The sequence below is a fragment of the Melampsora larici-populina genome, assembly GCF_000204055.1.
Source record: "Melampsora larici-populina 98AG31 unplaced genomic scaffold MELLAscaffold_32, whole genome shotgun sequence".
In the NCBI taxonomy this organism is placed as follows: Eukaryota; Fungi; Basidiomycota; class Pucciniomycetes; order Pucciniales; family Melampsoraceae; genus Melampsora; species Melampsora laricis-populina.
Window position 1 is genome coordinate 982,243 of NW_006768796.1, and position 22,200 is coordinate 1,004,442.

At 40.2% G+C, this 22,200-nt stretch overlaps 3 protein-coding genes across 3 annotated transcripts; 2 read left to right on the forward strand and 1 right to left on the reverse strand.

The window, feature by feature from the left end:
• Positions 1–8,091: 8,091 nt before the first annotated feature.
• MELLADRAFT_124507 (uncharacterized protein) lies at positions 8,092–8,325 on the reverse strand (the record flags this gene model as incomplete). Its single annotated transcript, XM_007412697.1, has 1 exon — positions 8,092–8,325. The coding sequence occupies one exon, from the start codon at positions 8,323–8,325 to the stop codon at positions 8,092–8,094; it is 234 nt and encodes a 77-aa protein (XP_007412759.1).
• An 8,209-nt stretch (positions 8,326–16,534) lies between these two features.
• Positions 16,535–18,081, forward strand: MELLADRAFT_78457 (esterase/lipase; the record flags this gene model as incomplete). Its single annotated transcript, XM_007412691.1, has 5 exons — positions 16,535–16,564; positions 16,641–16,883; positions 16,959–17,249; positions 17,356–17,590; positions 17,705–18,081. The coding sequence occupies 5 exons, from the start codon at positions 16,535–16,537 to the stop codon at positions 17,794–17,796; spliced, it is 891 nt and encodes a 296-aa protein (XP_007412753.1).
• A 567-nt stretch (positions 18,082–18,648) lies between these two features.
• On the forward strand, positions 18,649–19,982 carry MELLADRAFT_65259 (uncharacterized protein; the record flags this gene model as incomplete). Its single annotated transcript, XM_007412692.1, has 6 exons — positions 18,649–18,690; positions 19,261–19,437; positions 19,518–19,565; positions 19,639–19,686; positions 19,760–19,824; positions 19,916–19,982. 6 exons carry the CDS (start codon positions 18,649–18,651, stop codon positions 19,980–19,982), a joined length of 447 nt encoding a protein of 148 aa, XP_007412754.1.
• Positions 19,983–22,200: the final 2,218 nt, after the last annotated feature.

The window sequence follows — 22,200 nt, forward strand, 5'->3', positions numbered from 1 at the left end:
AAACCAGGAGAGATGGCTACTCAATCTTTTCAAAAGTTCAATACATGTTGGTCACAGTTTTTGAGCTTATCCCCAAGGTATTGAGTGATCTCAGCTTGAATTGAATGCATTTGCAAATTGTCTTGGGTGCCAAAAATTGCATCTTCAAAATACTGAGGAGTAGACGTCATAGCAGTTGATGGTTTTTTGCTAGTAATCAATGTTGGAATTGGTGCATTGGTTTCAAATTGGATGGCTTCTAGTTCAAACATTGACCTAAAATCCAAAATGGTGATGTGATACTTGGAAAAGATTGTTGCACGTTCCTTTTTCAAAGCAAATGATGATCAGTACAAAGTTAAGTCAGAAAAGGTAGAAATGAACTCACTTGAAAATAATTCAACTTGAGACGTGGATCCAGGATGGTGGCACATACCGGTGCAGGTTTGGCAAGTACTTTCTTGAAGTAATCTTCAAGTTTAGCTATTGTCTTGTTTGCAGCAGTTTGTAATTGATCAAAATCGTGTTTGCCAATCACCTATGTGTACAGTCATTCAGATTAGCAAATTGGAAAGTAAAGTACACGTGAGTTTAAAACAAAATACTTACGTCTTTGAGTCCTTGTAAGACTGTGATATAGATTGGAACTATTTGATGCATTGTTGGGAACTTTGATTTACAAAGTATCTTGGTGGCTTCACTGAGTGGTTCCAAGAAATCACACATCTGTTTGACGTATTTCCACTCAGTAGGTGACAGAGCAGACTTTTGAGAATCTTGACCCTTGCAGAACTTGTCACATGAGTCTTGGAGTCGCAGAAGTCTTTGAAACATATGAAAAGAAGAGTTCCATCTTGTTGGAACATTAAAAATCAGTCAATTTGCGGTGTTAGTAGGATATCTTTGAACTGGCTCCACGTGGTCAATAGTTGGATCTTTTGACATGTAGACAACAGCCTCATTCTTGGCAGCCAGTCTTTCAGCAGCCTCTTTCTCCACAGCAGTAAGAGGGGTGGCTGCACCCAAAGTGTTATTAGCAGGGGTCGAATCACTAGCAGTGTTGGTGGAATTGTTGGTGGAAGCTGCAGAAGCCATTGCAAGAGCCAAGTCACGTCTCATATTGACAATTTCACCAAATACCTTTAAGCCCTCTTTGGCAGAGAGGTTGATCACATGAGCTACACACCCAGGAACCTGGGTCTTATGATCAAAGTCTTTCCTTCTGTCGATCCAATGAGTTGACCAATTGCCGCGTTTGTACTAATGTTGTCCGCAGTCATTGCGCTCACCTTGCTCAATAGATTGTACTTTTTCAAGTAGTTGAGGATGATGCTAGCAAAGTTGTTTGCATCATGTGCACCTGGAAGATCACATCAGTCATGTTGAGATATTTCATCAAAAAGGGATGAAAACGTACCTTTGATTTCAGCAATACCTAGAGTAAGATCCATGAGTTCCCAATTGTTATTGATAAAGTGACCAGTGAGAGACATAAATGGGACATTGTTTGGCAACATCCAAGCATCTTGAGTGATTGAAATTGATTTGCAAGGTGCAAAGTAAAGCCTCTTGATGAAATCCTGTAGTGATAATAAATCTGGCGCATATGATTGGCGGTGGCCGTGCATTTGACAAGCATACCGGTGTAAGGGTATACCTTACAGGTAGATCTCAGTGCTGTAGTCATGGGGTATGGGCTTAGACATCAAGAGCGTAGTCATCTTAGCTGCCCTGGCTCCTGAGTGAATCTTCTCCTTAAGGAGACTCTCCTATCAACACTGCCACTATACTATACAGTATTGTGATACTGTAGTATAGTACTGAGTTTTCAATACTATACTTTCAAAGTATAGTATTGAACTGTCTTTTTATATACTATACTTTTGAAGTATAGTATTGGAAACTCAGTACTATACTGCAGTATTGATTATAGCATTACTTTTGCTAAAAAGTTTGGCCCAATCGAGAAAAAATAAAACAGAATGTAGACCCAGAATCCGCCGCAGCAGAGAGAAAATTTTTGGGGTGCTGTGGGCTGTGGTGTGAGCACCCATCAATTTCCCAGCTGCCGCCAAAAAAAATTCATACATATTCTCCATATCCCGGTTGATCACTTCGTTTTCCTCATTAACAAGCTTGATCGTCTAGAAAGGATGAACTGTCGTTAGAGAAGATTGTCATTGTACATGTAGGAAGTAGATCAATGAATTCTAGATAAAATTGGTGTAAAAATTGAAATCCTTTCAATCTTCTTCATAGATCACAGGCAAATTGATCAATTTTGATCTTAATGAAAAAAATGAGTCTCTAGATTACATAAGAGAGCTGCGATTGTCCACAATCTCTTCCATAGGAACAAAGGATGGGGGATTAGTTTTTACCAATCAAAAGCAGTTGATGTTTGGATTTTAATGTCTTCAAGAAAACAGAGATCGATCTCGTTCATAGACCATCAATCATAGGATTGTCTTGTGAGTCATAGGTAAATCGATCGAGAATTGACTGGTTTTGATATTGTTCATAACCAGTCAATGATATTGATGATCTCGATCACCTTGAAAACTGGCACACACTTCATCTTTCATAGAATGTTCAATCTCAGACTTTTGTTATGCAGTGGAGCTCGGCACTGGATAGTTTGAAGATATGTAAGATACATCTCATTCAACTTGCCCTTTTTTTGGATTAGCACAGTAGTTGTGAGCTCCATAAAAGCTTCAACAACATTCCTTAATTTCATTTTTTAAAAAATGCTTGTTATCAACATAAGAAGAATCATGTAAAAACTTTCACACAACAGATGATCTGTTTGACCGGATTTGACCTAGTGACTAAAACTTATGATCTCCGAACACCAAACACCAGCACATTGACTCCAAACTTAATAGTGTTCAACTCGGGACGGTATGGTGGTAAGTATGGGAGAAGGATACCTAGAGATTATATTGGGGATAATCAGTAAGTTGAATGAAATGCTCCGAAGAGAGAATTGGGAGGAATTGAAGTGATAAAGTGTAATTTTTTTCTTACAGAGATCATCAATTGATTGTCCACCATGGATGCACACGTTTCCATGATGCAAGAAGCAGTGAGTGTCGTAGTTGAATTTAGTGACAAAAAGGAAGCAATTGACCGGGATTTGGAGAATATGAATTTTTTTGGCGGCAGCTGGGAAGTCGATGGGATGGATGGGTGCTCACACCACAGCCCACAGCACCCCAAAAATTTTCTCTCTGCTGTGTTGTGACTGCTGCGGCGGATTCTGGGTCTACATTCTGTTTTAGTTTTTCTTGATTGGGCCAAGCTTTTAATTAGCAAAAGTAATATAGTCAAGGGACACACATCCAGAATTTCATTGATCATCATTCCAGTTGGCAATACAAAAACAACAAAACTCAAGGATCAAAGTTGAAATCAAGCCAGCTGAATCCTTTCATCCCACATTAACTCCTGAGCAATCCATCTTTTTGATCATATCTTCTTTATCACTCAGAATAAACAAGCATAGAAACCATGAATCAATAATTTAATCAATCACTTGAATTATCACACCAACAAAATCAGAATCAAAGAAACAAACAGTCAAAATCAATATCAAAATCAAATCAAAATGTTGAGAAATGTCAGATTAGAAAGGTTTTTGAATAGTTTTATGAATGGTAGATCTACAAATGGTTTAAATGAAACTAAATCAAGTTCACCATCACTTCTGACTCATTTAGCTTCAACTGATACAAACACAAATACAGATACAAATACAACACCTACAAAATATGGAGCTGATTCTTCATCAAGATCAATGATGACCACTACCTATACACAATCCCCCACCATCACTCAATTTTCTTCTTCTTCTTCTTCACCTTTTTCCAGCAGTACTCCATTCCCATCCGCATCATCCCCCTCATCATTTCAAAAGATGAAGATGAAAGAAAGAGGATCAGATGAGATGGAATTAGATTTGTTGGGATTGGGAGATGAAGGGATCAGATCTAGATCTGGATTTGGATCAGGATCATCTTTATTGGCGAATGTGAACTTATTAGCATCACTTTTGAGACAGAATTGAAAGTTGAGTCCGTTTGTGAGATCAATTACTCATGTTGTTCCTAGATCTACTCCTACTACTGTTCAGAATCATAAGTCAGATTTTAGGAAACAAAGGAATGGGTTGGACGGAGTGGGGTTTAGGAGTTGGTTGAAATACTTGAAATCAAGATGATAAAAGCTTTTTTTCTCTTGTTGGATCATAAACATAGACGAGTGTAAGACCTATGGTCATTACATATACTTAAATAAATTACATCTAATAATTAACACCTAGACTTAAAAGTACATCTTTATATATATCTTTGTTTTCACATTCTACGCTTGGTTCCTTAGCGATTCGGGACTGACTTCCCACCCCTTATCCTTCGGAACCAGGTAAGCGTTATTCATTTCTTTTTCATTCATCATCTTATTTAAAGCTTGTATATTGTTGGAGCGATTCGGGACTGACTTCCCACCCCTTATCCTTCGGAACCAGTCTTACGTACTGTGTTTTGATAGATTATTGAAATCATAAGTCTCACGGGTTCTAGAAACCTGTCCCGCTGTGTGTTCCACGGCGTCCTCTTTGTGTGAAATCAGTGAAGGTATTTCGATCCTTACAACGAGCTAACAAAAAACAAAAAAAAACGAGTTTCATTTCATCTATCTGCCAAGTTTTCCTTTATTCTTAGTGCCAATAAATCTTACATCAATAACAATTGATAGAAGACCAATTGAACAAAATCATGTTTGCTGCTTAATCTCCTTAACATTCACATCTTTGGGTCTACATGATTCAAAATGTTATATGAGTTGAGAAACCAGTCAATCTTGTCAAAACTTGTATTTTATCTTTGTTTTGTTGCTAACTGCTTTTTTCAACTTTGATTCAAAGAGATACTTTTTTATTGTAAGGAGTTGTAGTTAAGCGATACTACAATACTATACTTGGTATAGTATAGTATAGTATAGTATAGTATAGTATAGTATAGTATAGTATAGTTGTATCATGTACTATACTATACTATACTGGCTTTTCAAAGTATAGCCAAAACTATACTATACCCGGTATAGTGCTATACTGGTATAGTATAGTATAGTGGCAGTGTTGCTCCTACTTGGAGCCAGGTAAGCACATCATTCAGTTGTCTTTCATATCTTGTCTTGTGTGTGTTTGGGTTAGTGTAGTAGCTGATTAGAAGGAGACTCTCCTACTCGGAGCCAGCTGTTTTGGAATATAGAGACGTTATATTGGTGATTTCAAGCTTACAAGCTTATCCAAATTCCCCGGTGAAGGTTCTGTCTATAGAACCTTACAACCGGCTGTGTGAGGGTTACATAGTTGCAGGAGGTTTTGAAATGATGGTCTTTCAACAATCAAAAACGGGAGATCACTATCGGCTATAAAATAACACACGTGCGTCTTGAGGGTAGCGAGGTTGAGTTTGTTCTATCAGAATGTATTGTCAATTTGTGTGAGCTATCAAATTTTGATAATGAAATCATTAAAAACATAAAAGGACTCACCGTATGACCCGTTTTGTTCTTGTTTAAAGCTCCAGTGATGGTCCCTTGATCAAGTAAATTGCCATCGCACACACAATGTTTGATTTCAAGGTGGTTCTTCATGGACAATGTACTACCTCTAGGATCACGAGTCAAATCCTTCCCACATTCTTTTCCATTGGCCATTACAAATATACACTTGTTTTTTGTGAATTGGTTAGCTTGACAAAATCTTCCAAACCCAGCTGATACGAGTGGTGGGAGTTGAAGAAATATCACCAAGATCGGAGTTTTTGGCTTGGGAGGCGGTGTCAGTGGAAATATCAGGGGCTGAAGACATATTGATTGAGCAATTTGAGTTTAATTCAACAATGATTGAGCGGTGATGATCCAGATTCCAAAGTTCAATATTGTATTATTGATTCAACAACAATGATGTATGTACAGTCAGTGACAAAAAGTTTACGTACCTTGACTACATATGTAATAGTGCAGTGAGGTCTATGAGTGTTTTTGTCCTCAAGCATCTTCTCGATACCAACCCCAAACCTCTTAGAAAATGAAGACCTGCACCCTTTCTTCCACCCGAAAGACTTCCATCGTTTACATGCACCAAATTGGCATTCCTGGCACTCAAATTGCTAAAAAAAACTGGGCCATTCCAAGTCTACTGTCTACACAGTCATCTACAATGACCGTAAAAAACGTGTATCAACGACCTCAAAAACCCTCGGAAGACCGAAGAAATTCTCAGAACGTGATCAGCGAACTTTGAAGCAAATTTTTAAAAAAAACCAACACACTTCAGCTGCCTGGATCGCTAGCAAACTACCAATTAAAGCAAGTCTTCAAACAATCCAATCAGAAATTCAAAGACTTGGATTTAACTCTCGAGTGGCAGTAGTCAAGCCTTATCTCAAGAGCCAACACATTCTAAGGTGTCTTCAGTTTGCTAAACAGTACAAAAATTGGACTTACAATGATTGGAAGAAGGTCATATGGACCAATGAGTCGTCTTTTGAAATAGGAAAGCCTTCAAAGAAGGTTTGGGTGTGGTGTAAGCCCGGTGAAAAATACAACCAAGATTGTTTAGCACCAAGTTTCAAGAGTGGACAAACTTTGGTAATGATCTGGGGCGCATTCACAGCCGAAATTCGCTTGCCAATGATCATAATGCCCCCAGGACGTCGATCTGGACCCAATTTTGTCAATTTGATCTATCGACGCATCATCGAACCATTTATCAGCTCACCTAATTGTCCACATGATCTTATCTTGATGGAGGATGGAACCCCAGTACACACAAGTAAAGTGGCAAAAGAATGGAGAGATCAACATTCAATTACAAAGTTAAATTGGCCAGCAAACAGTCCAGACTTGAACCTGATTGAGAACCTCTGGAAAATAATAGAAAAAAATGTTTCTGAAAAACGTCACCCTCACACACCTCAAGAAATGTGTGAAGCCCTGTTTACCAAGTGGAAAGCAATCCCTCACAGCAAGCTTCAAGCTTTAGTTGAATCCATGCCTTATTGGATCAAGGCTGTGATCAAGGCAAAGGGTAGACACACTTGCTGGTAAAAATCATTGTATTCTAGAGTCTACATTACAATTACACATCCTGAAATTTGATCATAGATACTCTGACGAGTGGCCATCTAGACTGTGTGCTTTAAGGTATAGAAGTACATGAGATGTTGAGTACAATATGCTTCTTGAGAGTTGCCAAATCGGTCAGTTATAGTACAGGTACGTAAACTTTTTGTCACCGACTGTACAGAGTGAGGAGTCCAGATGATATTTTGTTAGGGCAAAATTCAATTTTTTTGACCCGGACCGGTCAAAAAAGCCCTTGGTCTGGGTTCAATTCCTGGCAATGGCAATTCTTTTGGCCTGATCGCCGGATATCCGTCGGATACTTTGTCCGGTTATCGGATCTGACAATTCTGGCGGATAAGAGCTGGTCTTTTTTCTAAAGTATCCGCCAGTTTGGTTGGCAAAGTGGGCTTATCCCACCAGATAGTTGCCAGGTGGCACCTTGACTCTATACCTCTCTCTCCCCAACACTACCTCAATCTGACTCCTTGAGGATCTTTGACTGATCACTTGTCATTGTCTCTTTGGAGTCAGTCAGTCTGTAATTAAAACATGTACTTTGGTTCTAGAAAGCTTTCCACCACTTGTGTGGTGTAGACCTTCCAACTCACACCTTATAAAGGTATATAATAAATTCCTAAACCTTCCTTCCTTCCTCTCCTTCAGTGAGGACACTCAAAGTCCTTACAGTTACTTCCTTCATGGATATATCTTGCATTGCGTCCCTTGAGCAAGTGGCAAATATCCTGGGTTCTGAAAACTGTTGTGCACATTGGGGTGAATCTCTTATATACAGCTATGAAGAAGAATATGTGTGACAAGGGAGTATAGTAAATTGACCCTTGACAACCCATTACAACAAATAATTCATCTCCTGCCATCTGCTTCCAACAGATATTTGATCACAGAGGTAGCAAAAACCTTGAAGTTGTTTTACATGCACTTTCACACCACACATGTTGTGGTAGAAAAATCAAGTCATCTCTTAACAATCTGAGAGCCACAGTTGCAAGTTTTGGGTATAGGGTTGTTTGATTGACACCAAGTCTGACACTCCATCTCAGAACAACTCATATCTACGTCAACATTAACCAATGCTTCATCAGCTGATATGATTCCTTTTTCGCTCTTGGAATTCTTGATCATGGCACCAAAAGATTGATTGACTGATACAAAGATCACAAAGATGGTGGCAATGATGCTGAGATTCATGATGAGATTTCTAATTGGTTGAGCAAGGCTTAGTAATGTAATATTGTGGCAAAGTTTAGGTTAATTATCTCAAAACTCACCAGAATGCTAGAGCAACAGGGTTTGAGAAATTGTGTGTGCGGGCAAAAACGGATAGTGTATAAACCTCTCAAAAGGGCAAAGAAAGGGACCATAAAGTATGAGCTCAGTCTGTTTATAAACAATATCTCCAAAATTGGCTGAAAAAAATTGGTGAGAAACATACCCAGACAAGTGTGCAGGTTAGACAAATCACTCGATGAGATGATTGGATTGGATGGCAAATCATCATCAAAGTAGGCCACTTTTATATCCGTTGATGACCGCCTGGGTCGATGTCTGTCCGACTCTTCCCGGTCATCAGGTTCTGGAACATGATGCTGCGTATGATAGCATCGCCTTATGCAGATTCAGATCGCGATTGCTTTCAGCTGTGGACATCGTCGTGTTTTGGAAGGTGGAGAAGCTAGTTGTGGCCATATATGTTGATTTTCCTTTGAATTTTTGGTCTGCGCTTTCAGCACGTAAAACGGCTATTGTCGACCATGTTTTGCATCGCGGAGAAGCTGAGTGGAAACCCGAGCGTGATGATGATCTAAAGAATGACAATCGAGCGAGTCAGTTTAATTTTTGTAACAAGCATCAACATGTATGTAATACAACATCAGGCTGGATAACACGATTTGCTGAGATGTGAGAGAAATGAGGTGGAGCCAACACGCGGAGCCGAATGATATATAAGCGAGTGGTTGATATACGGGGATGGGTATCACGCAGCCCCTTATTGGAAACACAGAGTGGTGTATGAAGCATTTCTTTTGATCTTTCCCGCTCCGCTCAAATTGCGTAAGTCTTTTGGTGTCTGAGGTTTCTATTGGTTGACATTAACAGTGTGAGTGTCAGTGAAGACAGAAGGAAGCCAGAGGAAGCCCTCACCGCCGCTACAGAAACCAAATGGTCACATAAGTGTATTGATCCATGGTAAATATCAGGTCTTGAATGCGATGGAGAAAACGCCAATGGCAGGTTTTGAACACGATCGAGAACATAAATAGCAACAGATCAGTGATCATAAACCTGGAACATTTATCTCAATCGATTGACCTTCTCAATAGGATATCTAAACTTTCCTCAAATGCTGCTTCAACGAATCCTAGACTTGTATCCATCATCATCTTAAACCCGACCTTCTACATGTAAGTCTCATTCAAAAGAATCAAAAACAAAACACTTCTAAAAGATCAATGAATATCGCTGGTTGTGGAGATCAGATCACCTGATTCAAATTCATCAGGTTTAACTCAAGTAATTGGCTTAATCCCCATACCTCGCCCATCTTGATTCATTTAGAAGATTTTGATCGATCTCAAGACAATTTAATTCATTGAGAAACTCTAATCTTTACGTTCTTAATGACTTTTCTGGTTCAATTTGGATTGTTGATCGTCACAGTTTCACAAAAAGCTAACCTATTTCCTCATGTTTCTGAATCTACAGAAGGGGAAAAGTCTACGTTAAAACCAACACAGGATCCAGATCAGCAAGTGATAAAACATGAGGTTTAATCAGTTGATGATCAGGAGTAAGTAGATTCATTGGGTAAATATCATTTGACAAAAAGCCTTCAGTAAAGTATTCAATCTGTTTGGATTTCAAATCACATCCTGTGTCAACTTGATTGTTGTATCATCAACTGAATTTTCAACTCTTGTTCCAAGATACTTATATGCTATGTACCTCTTCAGTGAACTCTAACTACATTTGTTACTTGTCAAGTTCACTCAAAGTCTGGAGTATAGGACCTCAAGATAAGATCTGAACCCTTGAAATTTTCCATGCAAGCTCAAAATGGTATAAGCTGGACCTGTAATTCATACATCTTTTGTACTCAAAGGTAATTTCATTTTTTTCACTAGATTACCAGTCTGTTTCTTGAGAGACCTTCAACTTAACTATGGACATAGTTAAGATGTATTGACATGATTTTTGATCTGTATGTCATTTAGTACTACTTATACCACTTCACTCTGTACCATTCCTCAACACAACAACAATCTCAATGATTGAACTAAAAATTTCAATCTTCATAACATAAAGAGAAAGAGAATTAAGATTCATAGGATTCTTTAGTTGTTTATCAAAAATGACACCTTTAATTAGTAGAATCATTTCATTGTCAGATTGAATTATAATTGCAATGTATGCTGATGATTTATAAAAACATCAAGAGTTGTTGAAGAATGAGGTTTTGGAACCTACAGGGTTTTATCAAGGCTGTACAGCTCCAGTTGGGTTAGATTCACACAAGGATGCTATTGGCATTTTTCCAAAGAAAAAAACAGCAAGAAAAAATTCAAAAGAATCATCTGAGAAGACATTGTGTTGATTTGGTTTGGCTGTTTGTTGAATGCTTGGGTGTGAATGTTTTGGGGTGATTTTCACAATAAAAATTGTTCACTGTTTTGATTTTCTTGAATATTTGTTTGTATCATATAATTATCTGCCTTGTTGTTCTTCTTGATATTGCACCCAATCCCCAAGCAAGTTGATGGTGAGATTTTTACTATATTTATTGAAATTGACTAATTGAAATCTATTAATGATGACCTGAGGCTGAATCATATCTTTTAGCTAATAAGGGTACAAAAACCTCCAAAACCCATATGATAAACCCAATATGAAAAACCTGTTCCAACCCATTTGATTTTTGGGTTTTTGCAGGAAAATTGTAAAATTCAAACTGGTTTGGACTGGTTTTTCATATGGGTTTTTGATGTTTGTGTACCCTTAATTAAAAGGTTTACAATGCATGAGAATTGAATCACATGAATCTCCATGCAGTAAAAATTGTCATTTTAAAACAAAGTAGTGAAAAAACAATAGCTCAACTTCACTCAAGCCTCAACCACCTGACATTGGTATCCAATGTTGCGCAAACGTTATTGTGCAGCCTATGCACTTGATGAGGGGTGTAAGGATCAAATTTCAATTATGGTTACTACAAGGGACATATTTTTTGAAATACTGTTAGTATTGAAAACTTGTACCCTCCAGAGAAAGTTTTAAAGCTGAGGACCTTTTGAGCACAAGGATAATGATATCCTTGCGTACCGGAAGGGACAGGTGAAGGCTTATCCTGCCCTGTCTGCAATGGCCATGCTTGCCATTCCAGAAACCAGCTACCCTTCTGAGCATGTCTTTTCCAAAGGCTGTGCTGTCCTTCAATATGCAAGATTGTTACTCAACCCTGATATTACTGTTGAGTGACTTCTGGGTTAGAAAATGGCACTGTGCCTTTGGTCTGGCCTATTTTGATGGATTGAATGAGTACATGGATAAATATTACAAATCATACATGTATTTGTATTACACACAATTTATGAAATTCAAACTATGTATTTGAAGTGCCCAGCACTGCTCAGCACTTTGCCTTGTCAACAAGCGTTGACTCTCTGCGCTACCCCTCCCCTGACTTCTTCATGTGCACCAAACTGCGGGGGCTGCGGGGAATTGGCTCTGCTCCCGGCTCCCGCCCCCGTAATCCCCCGCGGGAATTTTCGTCCCAAAAACCATCCCGGATCCTGCCCTTGCAAGGGCGAGAGCCGGGGGCGGGGCGAACCCCTAAACATAATCAAAAATTAAAGAAATGAGAGAGAAAAGAAAAAAAGAAAAAAAGAGAACTGATTTCAGTAATTCATGATTGTCTGGATTTCTTTTTATTTGCCTCTTCTGTGTATGTTCTTAAATTTTTATATCTTCCATTTTCTAAACAATATTTTGCTAATAATGTGAATCCTTGAGGTGTATCTAAGATTGTCTCTGTTGATGTTGTGTCAATTTTCAGTCTTTGTTGGTTTGATTTGTCTGTCTACAGACTTCACATTTATCTGAGTTTTCTTTATTTATCCTAAAGAAGTGAATTGACAATGACCACTTCTGAGTTGAAGGTATCAGGCCAAATGTGATGATAAGTTGCAAGCCCCCCCTCCGCAGACTCCGGGGGATGTTTCTGCGGTTGGTGGGGCTTGTGTTAAGCTAGGCAATCAAATGATTTAGGTTTTAAAGGCGATTTCATTCAATCAAGAGAAAAAAGAAAACCAGCCTCCGTGTCTCCTAGTTGTTTCCCCGCCTTGATGATAAATTGCACTTTCCCTACTTACCAAGTTTGATATGCGAGTATGTAAAAAATAAGGCCAATGTGCAGGCGAGGCACCACGTCGATCAAATTCTGACTCGGGACATCTAAAGTTCGTCTTCCAAAGTTCATTATGTACATGGCAACTCAGGTTTCCACAGATTTGCATGGGCCACTGATATCTGTATAGAACACAGAAAAATTATGTACGGAAGGTCAAACAGTCTGACACCGTCGGCGCGGAGTTCATGTTGGAACGGAGAAAATCATGCAGACTTGAGTTCATGAAGGTTCATGATTGCCAATTTTAAGTTTGTTCAAACCAATTCAAACAATACAATCAAAAATCTCTATTTTTTTGGACAACTTTATGGCAGCAAAAAAAATAGGGTGGCGCAGCAAGTAACCCAACCGTCTGTTGGTCATCTGTTCAAATATTTCTCCAACTCGCCAGCCAAAAGCCTCTGGTAGACCAATGAGGTTAGCCTGAGATGCCTGTCACAGATGGCACTGCCCCAAAACTTGGCTGCCTATGAAAAAATTGTGTTGGTTGAGGCAGCTGGACACGGGATAAACCTGTGATATCTCAGGAGCTCTAGCTCAAACCACTTTGGGTGACTTTGATGGTCTTCGTGTGGTGGAATCCTATGTCGGCCAAAGCTGATCAAATCGTCGCCCAAGCCCTACTGATAGCATTTGAGGAATTTCAGCGGGATCTGATAAAGCCTATCTACTTTCCTCTATCCCAAAGCAGAAATAAATGTGTAAACTCAAAACAACCCAACTTCTTGAGACTACAAGAAGATAACCTTTTTGGCAACTTGTTGGATATTCCTGCTTGGAGGCTCAGTTCAAATACACAGACCTGATGGAATCTGTATAGGACTGTTAATGAGGCCCTTATGTGCACTACAAATTTTACATGCTTCACCACCTAAGTCAACAGACCATGACGTGTGAAATTCCACATTGTAGTCAAGCTCACAAGAGACTTAGACCTGCTTACTGGTGTTGAGCACACAAGGCCCTTGGTGGCAGAGTTTTGTATCAACGGAGCATTTTTTGTTTGATTATCAAATTAATCACAATGAAGGTATGTTCAAGTTGGCCAACTGGTACATTCACTGACACTAAACTGGTCTTTTGGAATATCCAGTTTTCATCTCAGTCCAAATCCACTCCAAATCTCAAGATACAAACCTTTGAGATGTCAATAGGGAGTGAAGAAGTCCAGTGTAGATTGGATTTCAATTCTGGAGGTCACACTTGAACTTTCCTGATAGGCTATAAATGAATATTTCAAAAGAAGAAAAAGAAGACAAGGAAGGGTATCAAATATTTACAACAGTACCTTGTAGAAAATTGGTCCAAAATGTTATGAGTTCAGGAAATATGGCAATCACAATATACACATGACACATTTTAGCAGGAAATCTTTCACTAGACCCATTTGTGTATGTACTATGTATGTCCCCTACCCAGATTGCAATCTAACTAGAAACCATAGGCACCCTTCATAACTATAACCCTAGACCCAGACTCCTGGTCTTGGCCCTGAAACCCAGCCTACAAGACAGATGTTTGGTGGGAATTTAAAGATGAAAATTTCAGAATCAGTGTTGATATGATAAATATTTACTTGATCTTATACATTCATGAATTTTCTCTATATATAGCCATAATTACAAGGAATTATAGGATAACCACACATTTAGGATGATCAACTTCAATACATATTTTGAGCCAAGTTCTGAATTGCTGCTTGCCTTGGGTTTATCTTCAATCTTTCTTGTTTTTTTTCTTTTCCTGCCAATTTCCAGTTCATTAGTCCATGATCAGATTGTAGAATCATTGTTATGGAAGTCAGGATAAACAGGGAGTTAATTTTTTGTCATGTCCTCCTCTGATCTGAATTTCTTTTGCCATGTAGATATTCTGCTACGTGGAAGCCCTAAGACTGCAGCAACTTTTTTTTGAGTGTCTCCACTTTTTTGGTAATATTCCACCACTGCTTTCTGGACCTCTTCAGGGTACTTTGTCACTTTAAGATCTGAATGGAGAGTTTTGCTTGACAGGAAGGATTCAATTCCATCAGGTGTTTCTTCTGCCTTTAACCAACTTCTAAGAGTGGTATTGTCGATATGAAACATTCTTGATGTCTCTGTGATGTTACGGCCATGTGTTTTGTGCCATTCAACCACTTCCTTCTTGAACTTTTGGCGCTCCTCAATGTAGTTACAGAAATCCATTTTTCCACCACTTCCATTGTACTGCCTCATCCAAGCAGATATAGTAGATTCAGTGATATTGTAATGTGCTGCGGCAGCTGCCTGTGTCTTAAAGTCCCCACATGACTCAACCACCATCTTCTTGAACAAAGGGGGGTACTTGGTTTGGGTATGTACTCCATTTGAAAGCCTTCCTTGATTTTGGGCCTTTCTCACAACAGAGATCAATGCAAGTAATTCCTTGGATAACTGGTCTTGTTCAGCATCTCTCATAGGTGACTGTTCTTTCTGTGAAGTTGACTCCAAGGTTGTTGGTAAAGTTTCTTGCCGTAGAACTAAATAAGCACACGGGAATGTGTAAGAATCAACCCGTCAATATGGGCTCAATGCAGCAACGCAGAACTCAAGAGCGACCTTTTGATGCAATGCGAATCCTTTCAAGCTTACCACTCGCGATTGATTTCTTGCGCCCCGTTGATCCTTCAAGAACGGCTTTGCGTTTCTTTGGTCGGCTCAGACCCTCATGTGCTCTGGACTCCGAGCGTAGTTTCTCAGGACTCTTCGTAGATGATGATAATCCCTTAGATTCAGACATTGAATCACTCTTCTCCAATTCTTCATTTGAACGATAGATCTGTGCCAGTGGACGCATCTTGATCTTACTTTCTGATGTCCTACGAGCCGCTGGTTTTCTAGGAGACCTACCCTGGGTACCACATTTTGTCCTTTTCATTGAAGGTTCTGACGTTTGGACATTTGAGGCCAAGGCGGTAGAAGCCGAGTCGTTGACCGCAAAGGCCCGCAGATCTGATTTCGGGGTGCTGTTGCTAGAATCGATGATATTTCCGTGCATGTCACCAAGTACTTCTTCTTGGCCTTCGCGCCTAGTGTCCATGTGAATGTGTTCCTCTGGGAGAATCTCTGGTGCTAAGTTCAGGTCAATCCCGGACATGCTACCGCGCATGCCTCTGACGGCCTTGATTGCGTTGTCCTTTGTAGCCAATACATGAGGTGCGATACAGAATAGAACAAGAATGAAGAGTTTTCTCCAATCGACCGTCATGATAAATCACAATGGTGTCCTGAGGTGAAATCTATTATTTCTAGGGCGATGAAGTCTGTTTGCTTGTGGGGGCCAAGTATTTATCAAATGCCAGCCTTTCACGCTCAATGCTTCCGAATTGAAAAATGTGAAGCAAGTGAGATTTTGATACACCAACGGACAAGAAATTTGTTTTGTATTCAGATATTGGCCAGCATGTGACAGGACTTGAACCATTTTGCATGCATTGCAGCTGCGCAGAGTTGACTGAGAAGCCTAAATATAGCTCTCCAAAGAAAAGTTTGTGCACAAGTTTTAAACCAACCATCTCTGGCGTGTCTCGGTGCCATTATTACAAACTGAGCATTCAATCCTATTCGACCTCTCAACTTTGAGGCGCAGACCTAGCATGTTCGTTCTTCCATGATGTATATGACGGCTCGTGATGCATTTGTGATTGTTGTCTATTTCCTGGAACAAACAATGTGAGTTGGAAATAGTAGTGTGATAAAGTTGAAGAAAAGCTGGCATGCGATGAGGGCCCCGGGGTGAAGTAAGCTGTGGGGATGAAGTGTTGTATTTCAAGTGATATGTGGTTTTGGATTATGTACATAATAACTTGCTGTGGCAGCCTCAGCCTGGCTCGCGATGATTCATCGATGACCAAGCCGTTCAGCTATCAGTGACCGAAGCGCAAAACTCTCAACGTCTATGAATCCCTTAAATATCCCTGGTATGAGGACTCTTCTTCGCTTCAGTTGGACCCTCATCAAAGCCGGCACAACCATGGCTGCCCTCATCGCCCTCCTGTTGTTGGTTTGAAGATGCTGAAGTTTATACGATTCTTCTCTAGTATACTTACTGACGTTGGTTTCGAAGATACACTTTTCAGAATAAGATGATTTATCCGAGTTCGATGCCACCTGGATCTCGAGAAGTGGTTCCGGATCCCGATCAATTTGGAATGAAAGATTGGGAAAAGATCGAATTGGTTTCAGCAGATCAAGTCAAGACTAAAACATTTGTGATCTTAGCAGCCAAAAAAGGTTCGATATCAGAAGAGGGGAAGCTTTTGAATGACTGGAGACGAAGTCGACCTACTGTTTTCATGCTTCATGCTAATGCCGGCAATGTGGTAAGGGTTCAAAGTGTGTTATTCTTTCGTTTCAAAACAAAGACTGATTTGATCGATCTATTTCCTCGATCGCAGGGTCACCGCTTACCGATAGCCAAAGTGTTTGTTCAAAAGTACCACTTTAATGTGGTGGCCATCTCATACCGAGGCTATGGCCATTCATCGGGTACACCTTCCGAAAAAGGGATCCTTTTGGACTGTCAAACTGCTTTTGATTACATCAAGTCTCACCCTATCTTAGGAAACACCCCACTCTTTCTTTACGGTCAAAGTCTAGGAGGAGCAGTAGCTGTCGCATTGGCATCTGAATCTGTTAATCATGGAAAGGTGTCAGGGGTCATTTTGGAGAACACATTCGCAAACATGGTACATTCTCGTCTCAGAGTTTCCTCAGACATCCATCAGTCTTGAGCACATACACTGACAGTTTACTTGTAATTTACCTTTGGTTTTCTACTCACCCCCTTTTTAGCGCAAACTGATCCCATCAGTGATGCCTTTCATAGCTCCATTTTCGTTTCTATGTCATCAAACATGGGCTTCAGATACACGAATCCTCAATCTTAAATCAGCTAAAAATTCGACTCCATTCTTATTCCTATCTGGGTCAATGGATGAACTCGTACCACCTGATCATTTCCGTGCTCTTTATGATGCTTGTCCATCAAGTCTTAAGATTTGGAAAGAATTCCGTAAAGGAACACATAGTTCGTATTGCATCAAATTATCTCTAATGAAGCTCATTGAATGATAAAGATGGTTGATTATTCTTGTTTTCAACGCTCAATTTGAAATATGTATTGTTCACTTTTCGATAACAGATGATACATGCTTACAGGAGTCTTATTTCCCAATCATTGGGGAATGGGTTGAAAGCCATCAATCGCCGAAATCCACAATTCATGAAAAATGATGGTACTGTTGGTCGACCGAAACAGATCAGTAAAGAAGTCGAAAGGTTCAAATGAGAATGAGATACGGAGAACTAGATACAAATGGCTTCGACTTGCCGATCAACATTTTACTCACAATCATCGTACTCTTGTAAGTTCGACGCCATCTTCACTTTCCAAAATTCCTCTTTTGTGGACCTCAAGATTCGATGGACGCTGTTCGACTCAGCCTTTCAGAATTTTGTACACGCTAGATCCAATAAGTTTATACTGCTTTGTTGTAATTATATGTTCTGAGTCATTATAATTAGCATCCCTCACATGTCATCTAGCAACCAAGAGGAAGGGGAATTCCTATGACAAGCATTCGATAGATCCTCAGTTTTGATGGCTGCCGTGTAACGGGTCTCAGTTGGCCACACTTTTCCAATGATACTCTCATCCATGGAGTCAAACGGCTTATGTATATCCACAGGGAAGCTACAGGTAAGTTCCATTGAGCTTCTGAGACGAATGATTGACGCCAAGTAAGGCGCTGCTTGGCATCATCCACCATCATCGCCCAAAAACGACTTTGGAAGACTTTTGTGGGTTGTTTCCATCGAGTGATGGCCGATTTTAGGCTAAATTGGGTTACATATGCACATACCTCAGGATCAAGCCCCAAGCTGATGATTTGGCGCTTCTATTTCATCTACAGTTGACGCTACCACTTGATCTTTAGCTCACAACGGGCGGCTCTGCCGTACGGGCCGGCACCCCGTATGGAAAGCAACCGGAAGACGGAGTGTTGGTAACGGAAGTCTGCTGAAGTACAGAATTGAAAGTATGATTGGGTGATAGCTATGAGCCTGTGTAGGAACACGTCAACCATGTCTCCAAAGTCTTCCGAGTTTTTCAAGCCTGTTGAACTGGTCAGCAACCTGTTGTCATCCTATCAATTCTGAGCCACAGCCGGTCGATCACGACTTCCAAAGGCGGAACACCCGAATTGGAATATTTAAATGGAGACAGAGCCTTTGTCCCGTTTGACCTCAATTGGCACTCTGTGTTTGCCATTTGCAATCAACAATTGTTTTTCGAGCATCTGCATCTCCTTTCATTTCTTTGTCAATTGTGAATTTTATCGTTGCATCCGTGATGCATTCCTTATTTCTTACCGCTTGGTCGGTGGTTATGATCAGCCTTTTAGTTTCATCTCCTAACATTCTTGCTGCGCCAGCTAAACATGAACATCATGGCCCGCCTACAGCATCAAATCTTACTCCAACAAATGCCAATAACAATCCTAATCCTAATCCCAATCTGAATCCAAATCCAAATCCAAATCTGATTCCGAATCCGAATCCAAACCCAAATCTGAATCCAAATCCTAACGATAAAACTGGACAGCTGGTTTACAAGGATTTTCAGGTAAAGTAAAGCTTTCCTTTGGTATATCTCTTCGCGTCTGTTGAGATCTGACTTTTGAGATGATCACATAGATTTCGGATGGCAAAGCTGGAGATGCATTTGATAGGGCTAAAAAAGCAATAACCACTTCGGTTGGAGATAAAGTCTTCGATGACCTCAAAGGTATCACCTCAGAAGAGGAACAAAAGATCAGTACCATTCGTGTGACGGCTCAAAAAGCTGAGGCTACATTCGTTGCAAAAATCCAAGTTGAGTTTGGTTTCTTTGCAAGTGGCTTTTTTCTGAATCTCTTTTCTAATACTCGAATATTCAAACTTCTTCACCTTAGCAATCAGGTCGTGAATCGCCCGAGGGTTTGGAATACTTTCGTGGAATGGTAAGAACTTTTGATCGTTGGACTTGGAGGAAAAGAAGTTTTGACTGATGGTTTGTTTGATCTTACTTCATAGATCAGTAACAAGGTTCTCAAATTGACTGCGCTTTTACTCATCATGGAGGTAAGTACCTCAGCATTGAAACATCTTAAAGATACAAGTCTGATTGGATGGTGCCTATTTTTTATTCCAATAGAGCGATATTGAGAAGAATGGGTCAACTCATGTTTCTTCTGATACACCAGATGAAGTGAAAAAACTGTAAGTTCGAATTTTTTGCTTTATTTTTTTCTTACATAAGCTTGAAGTAGGCAATTGAACACTCTTGAATTGTATTTTCAACGTGATCCAGATTGAATAAGAACATCTCACTCGATAAGGCAGCCGCTGGTCAAACTCAAAAAGGAGTTGATGGTTGAGACTCTAGAAATCCATCTTTGTATACTTTTGATGTCTATTGCGTTTGTTGATTAGGTGTAAGAGGAATTTGGGTTACTGAATACTTTTTGTAAAAGTTGTATTATCTTGATGGATAACTAGAAAGTTGAAGGAAAATATGGACAATTTCTCTAGTAGAAATTCTTGAGATGAAAATTCTGAAACATTTATATCTATGTGGTTAGAATTAAAAATGTAGATCATTGAGTCTAGCCAAAGAAACAAATCACATTTACTTGAGTTTCATTTCAACGTTTGAATTAGATTCTTTTCTGGTGGGGTATGGAATGGACTGCAGAGGGTCATGCAGTGGATATGGCTGCAACTATGTCAAATACTCACTTCTATACCCACTGAGCAATGCCCATAGCTCTATAGAATAGGGAAGAAGGTGCTGGTCAAGAATAATTGAGACTGGAACCTGAAAGCATTTGAATCAGTCTGAAAAGGTGCAATGGCAAATGTAACATCATGGGATTTTGTCATCTTTCACATCACAATTCAGCTGTGAGAAGAGAAAATTAGGATGAAGACAAGCTGAGGCCCAGGTGTCCAGTGATTAATAACAATGCGGAAAAATCACTGAACACATCTGACAATAAGATAAGAAGCAGAAGAAAACAGACTTGTCTTCCCCAAGGATCAAGATGAGGAACGGGAAGTACATTCTAGACATGTCTGCATATATAACCACTCCCGCCCATCAGTCGATTTACCGGGGTTCCCTTCCGCTGGGCCAATAGGGTGTGATTGGCTCTTCTTTCAGTCATCACAAACTGAAATTTCTTTTATTGTAGGGATACGGCTTACCTTGAAGTGAACCATATGGTTCTCCTCTCAACACCACCGGCGCCCCGCCCAAGATAGTGGCAGCGGAGCGCCCGCGGTGCAACTTTTACAGCGGTATTATCCGGCTGGCACCATAGCGGGTTTTGAGCCCTGCTACCGCTTGCTTCAGTACCCAAAAAAATGTAGCGGTTTTTCTATCCGCCCACTATAGCACATTGGCGCTGTGCTATGACTACATATAGCGCTCAATAGCGCATGGTCAGATCATAGCGTGTGGGCGGTTCATAGCGCCCCGGGGCGCTCATATAGCGCCTTGTATCTGGAACTTCTCCACCTAACCCTTTCAACCACCATCTATGTACTCAACACACCAATCAACGATCTCCTCCGAGTCCAATCATTCATCTAATCAACGATCTCATCCAATCATTCATCTACTCAACACACCGGTAATGTACCCGAGCAGTATTCACCTTCCATCCATCACCACCACCTAATCTTGCTACCAGATCACTTTGACGCCTCTCAGTCTGAGTACCATCCGATTCCGTGGACAATGTTGCTGTTTCCTGGTTGGTCGGAGCCATATAAAATGGCTTCAGGTAAGTTTTTCGAATTGACTAAGGCTATAGAACTCGCCTGTCTTTCTTTACTGAAACCTATCTTCATATTTAGACCAATTCCTTTCAATTCGATCTATAATCTCGACTTCATATTTAGACCAATTCCTTTCAATTCGATCTATAATCTCGATATATTTTCAACTTCAAATCATGTCTTCGAACTCACTCTTCCCGCCTAGTGCATCCTCTATTCGTAACCTTAGAACCCGTAGTCCTGTACGAGCTCGTCCTCTATTCGTAACCTTAGAACCCGTAGTCCTGTACGAGCTCGACCTGGGTTTGTTATCCATTCACCAGACTCCCGGCTGGCCCTCCGAGCACCCAGCGAGGACGAAGTCAGTGATTCACCTGATCATGAAGAGAACATCTCTTCGGCACCACCATCACCAACTCAAGCTGGTCCCTTGCAAGTCAAGAAGAAATTCTTGAAAGGGGCTGGGCATCCTTCACGCCGCGGCCAGGGCAAACGCAAAAGTACTGCGTCACGTAACTCGTCAGCCTCATCTCCACTCTGCTCCCCAAAGCTTGTGAAGAGGAGAAAGGCTGCCAACTCTGTCCTTCAGGTATGTATACTTTTATCTACTTCATACCTTTTTCTAAATGTTTTGACATATTGATTTTTTCTGATTGTTTTGATGTTTTTTGATTGATTTTCTGTTTGTATATAATAGGACTATGAAGTACCGGCCGGTCTTGATGTCAATCAAGATTCCGACGTGCAGTTTGAGCTTGAGCCTGGCGTAGTTTGTGCAGCCGGAGCTAGACGAGGTCACCTTGCCCGAGTTGC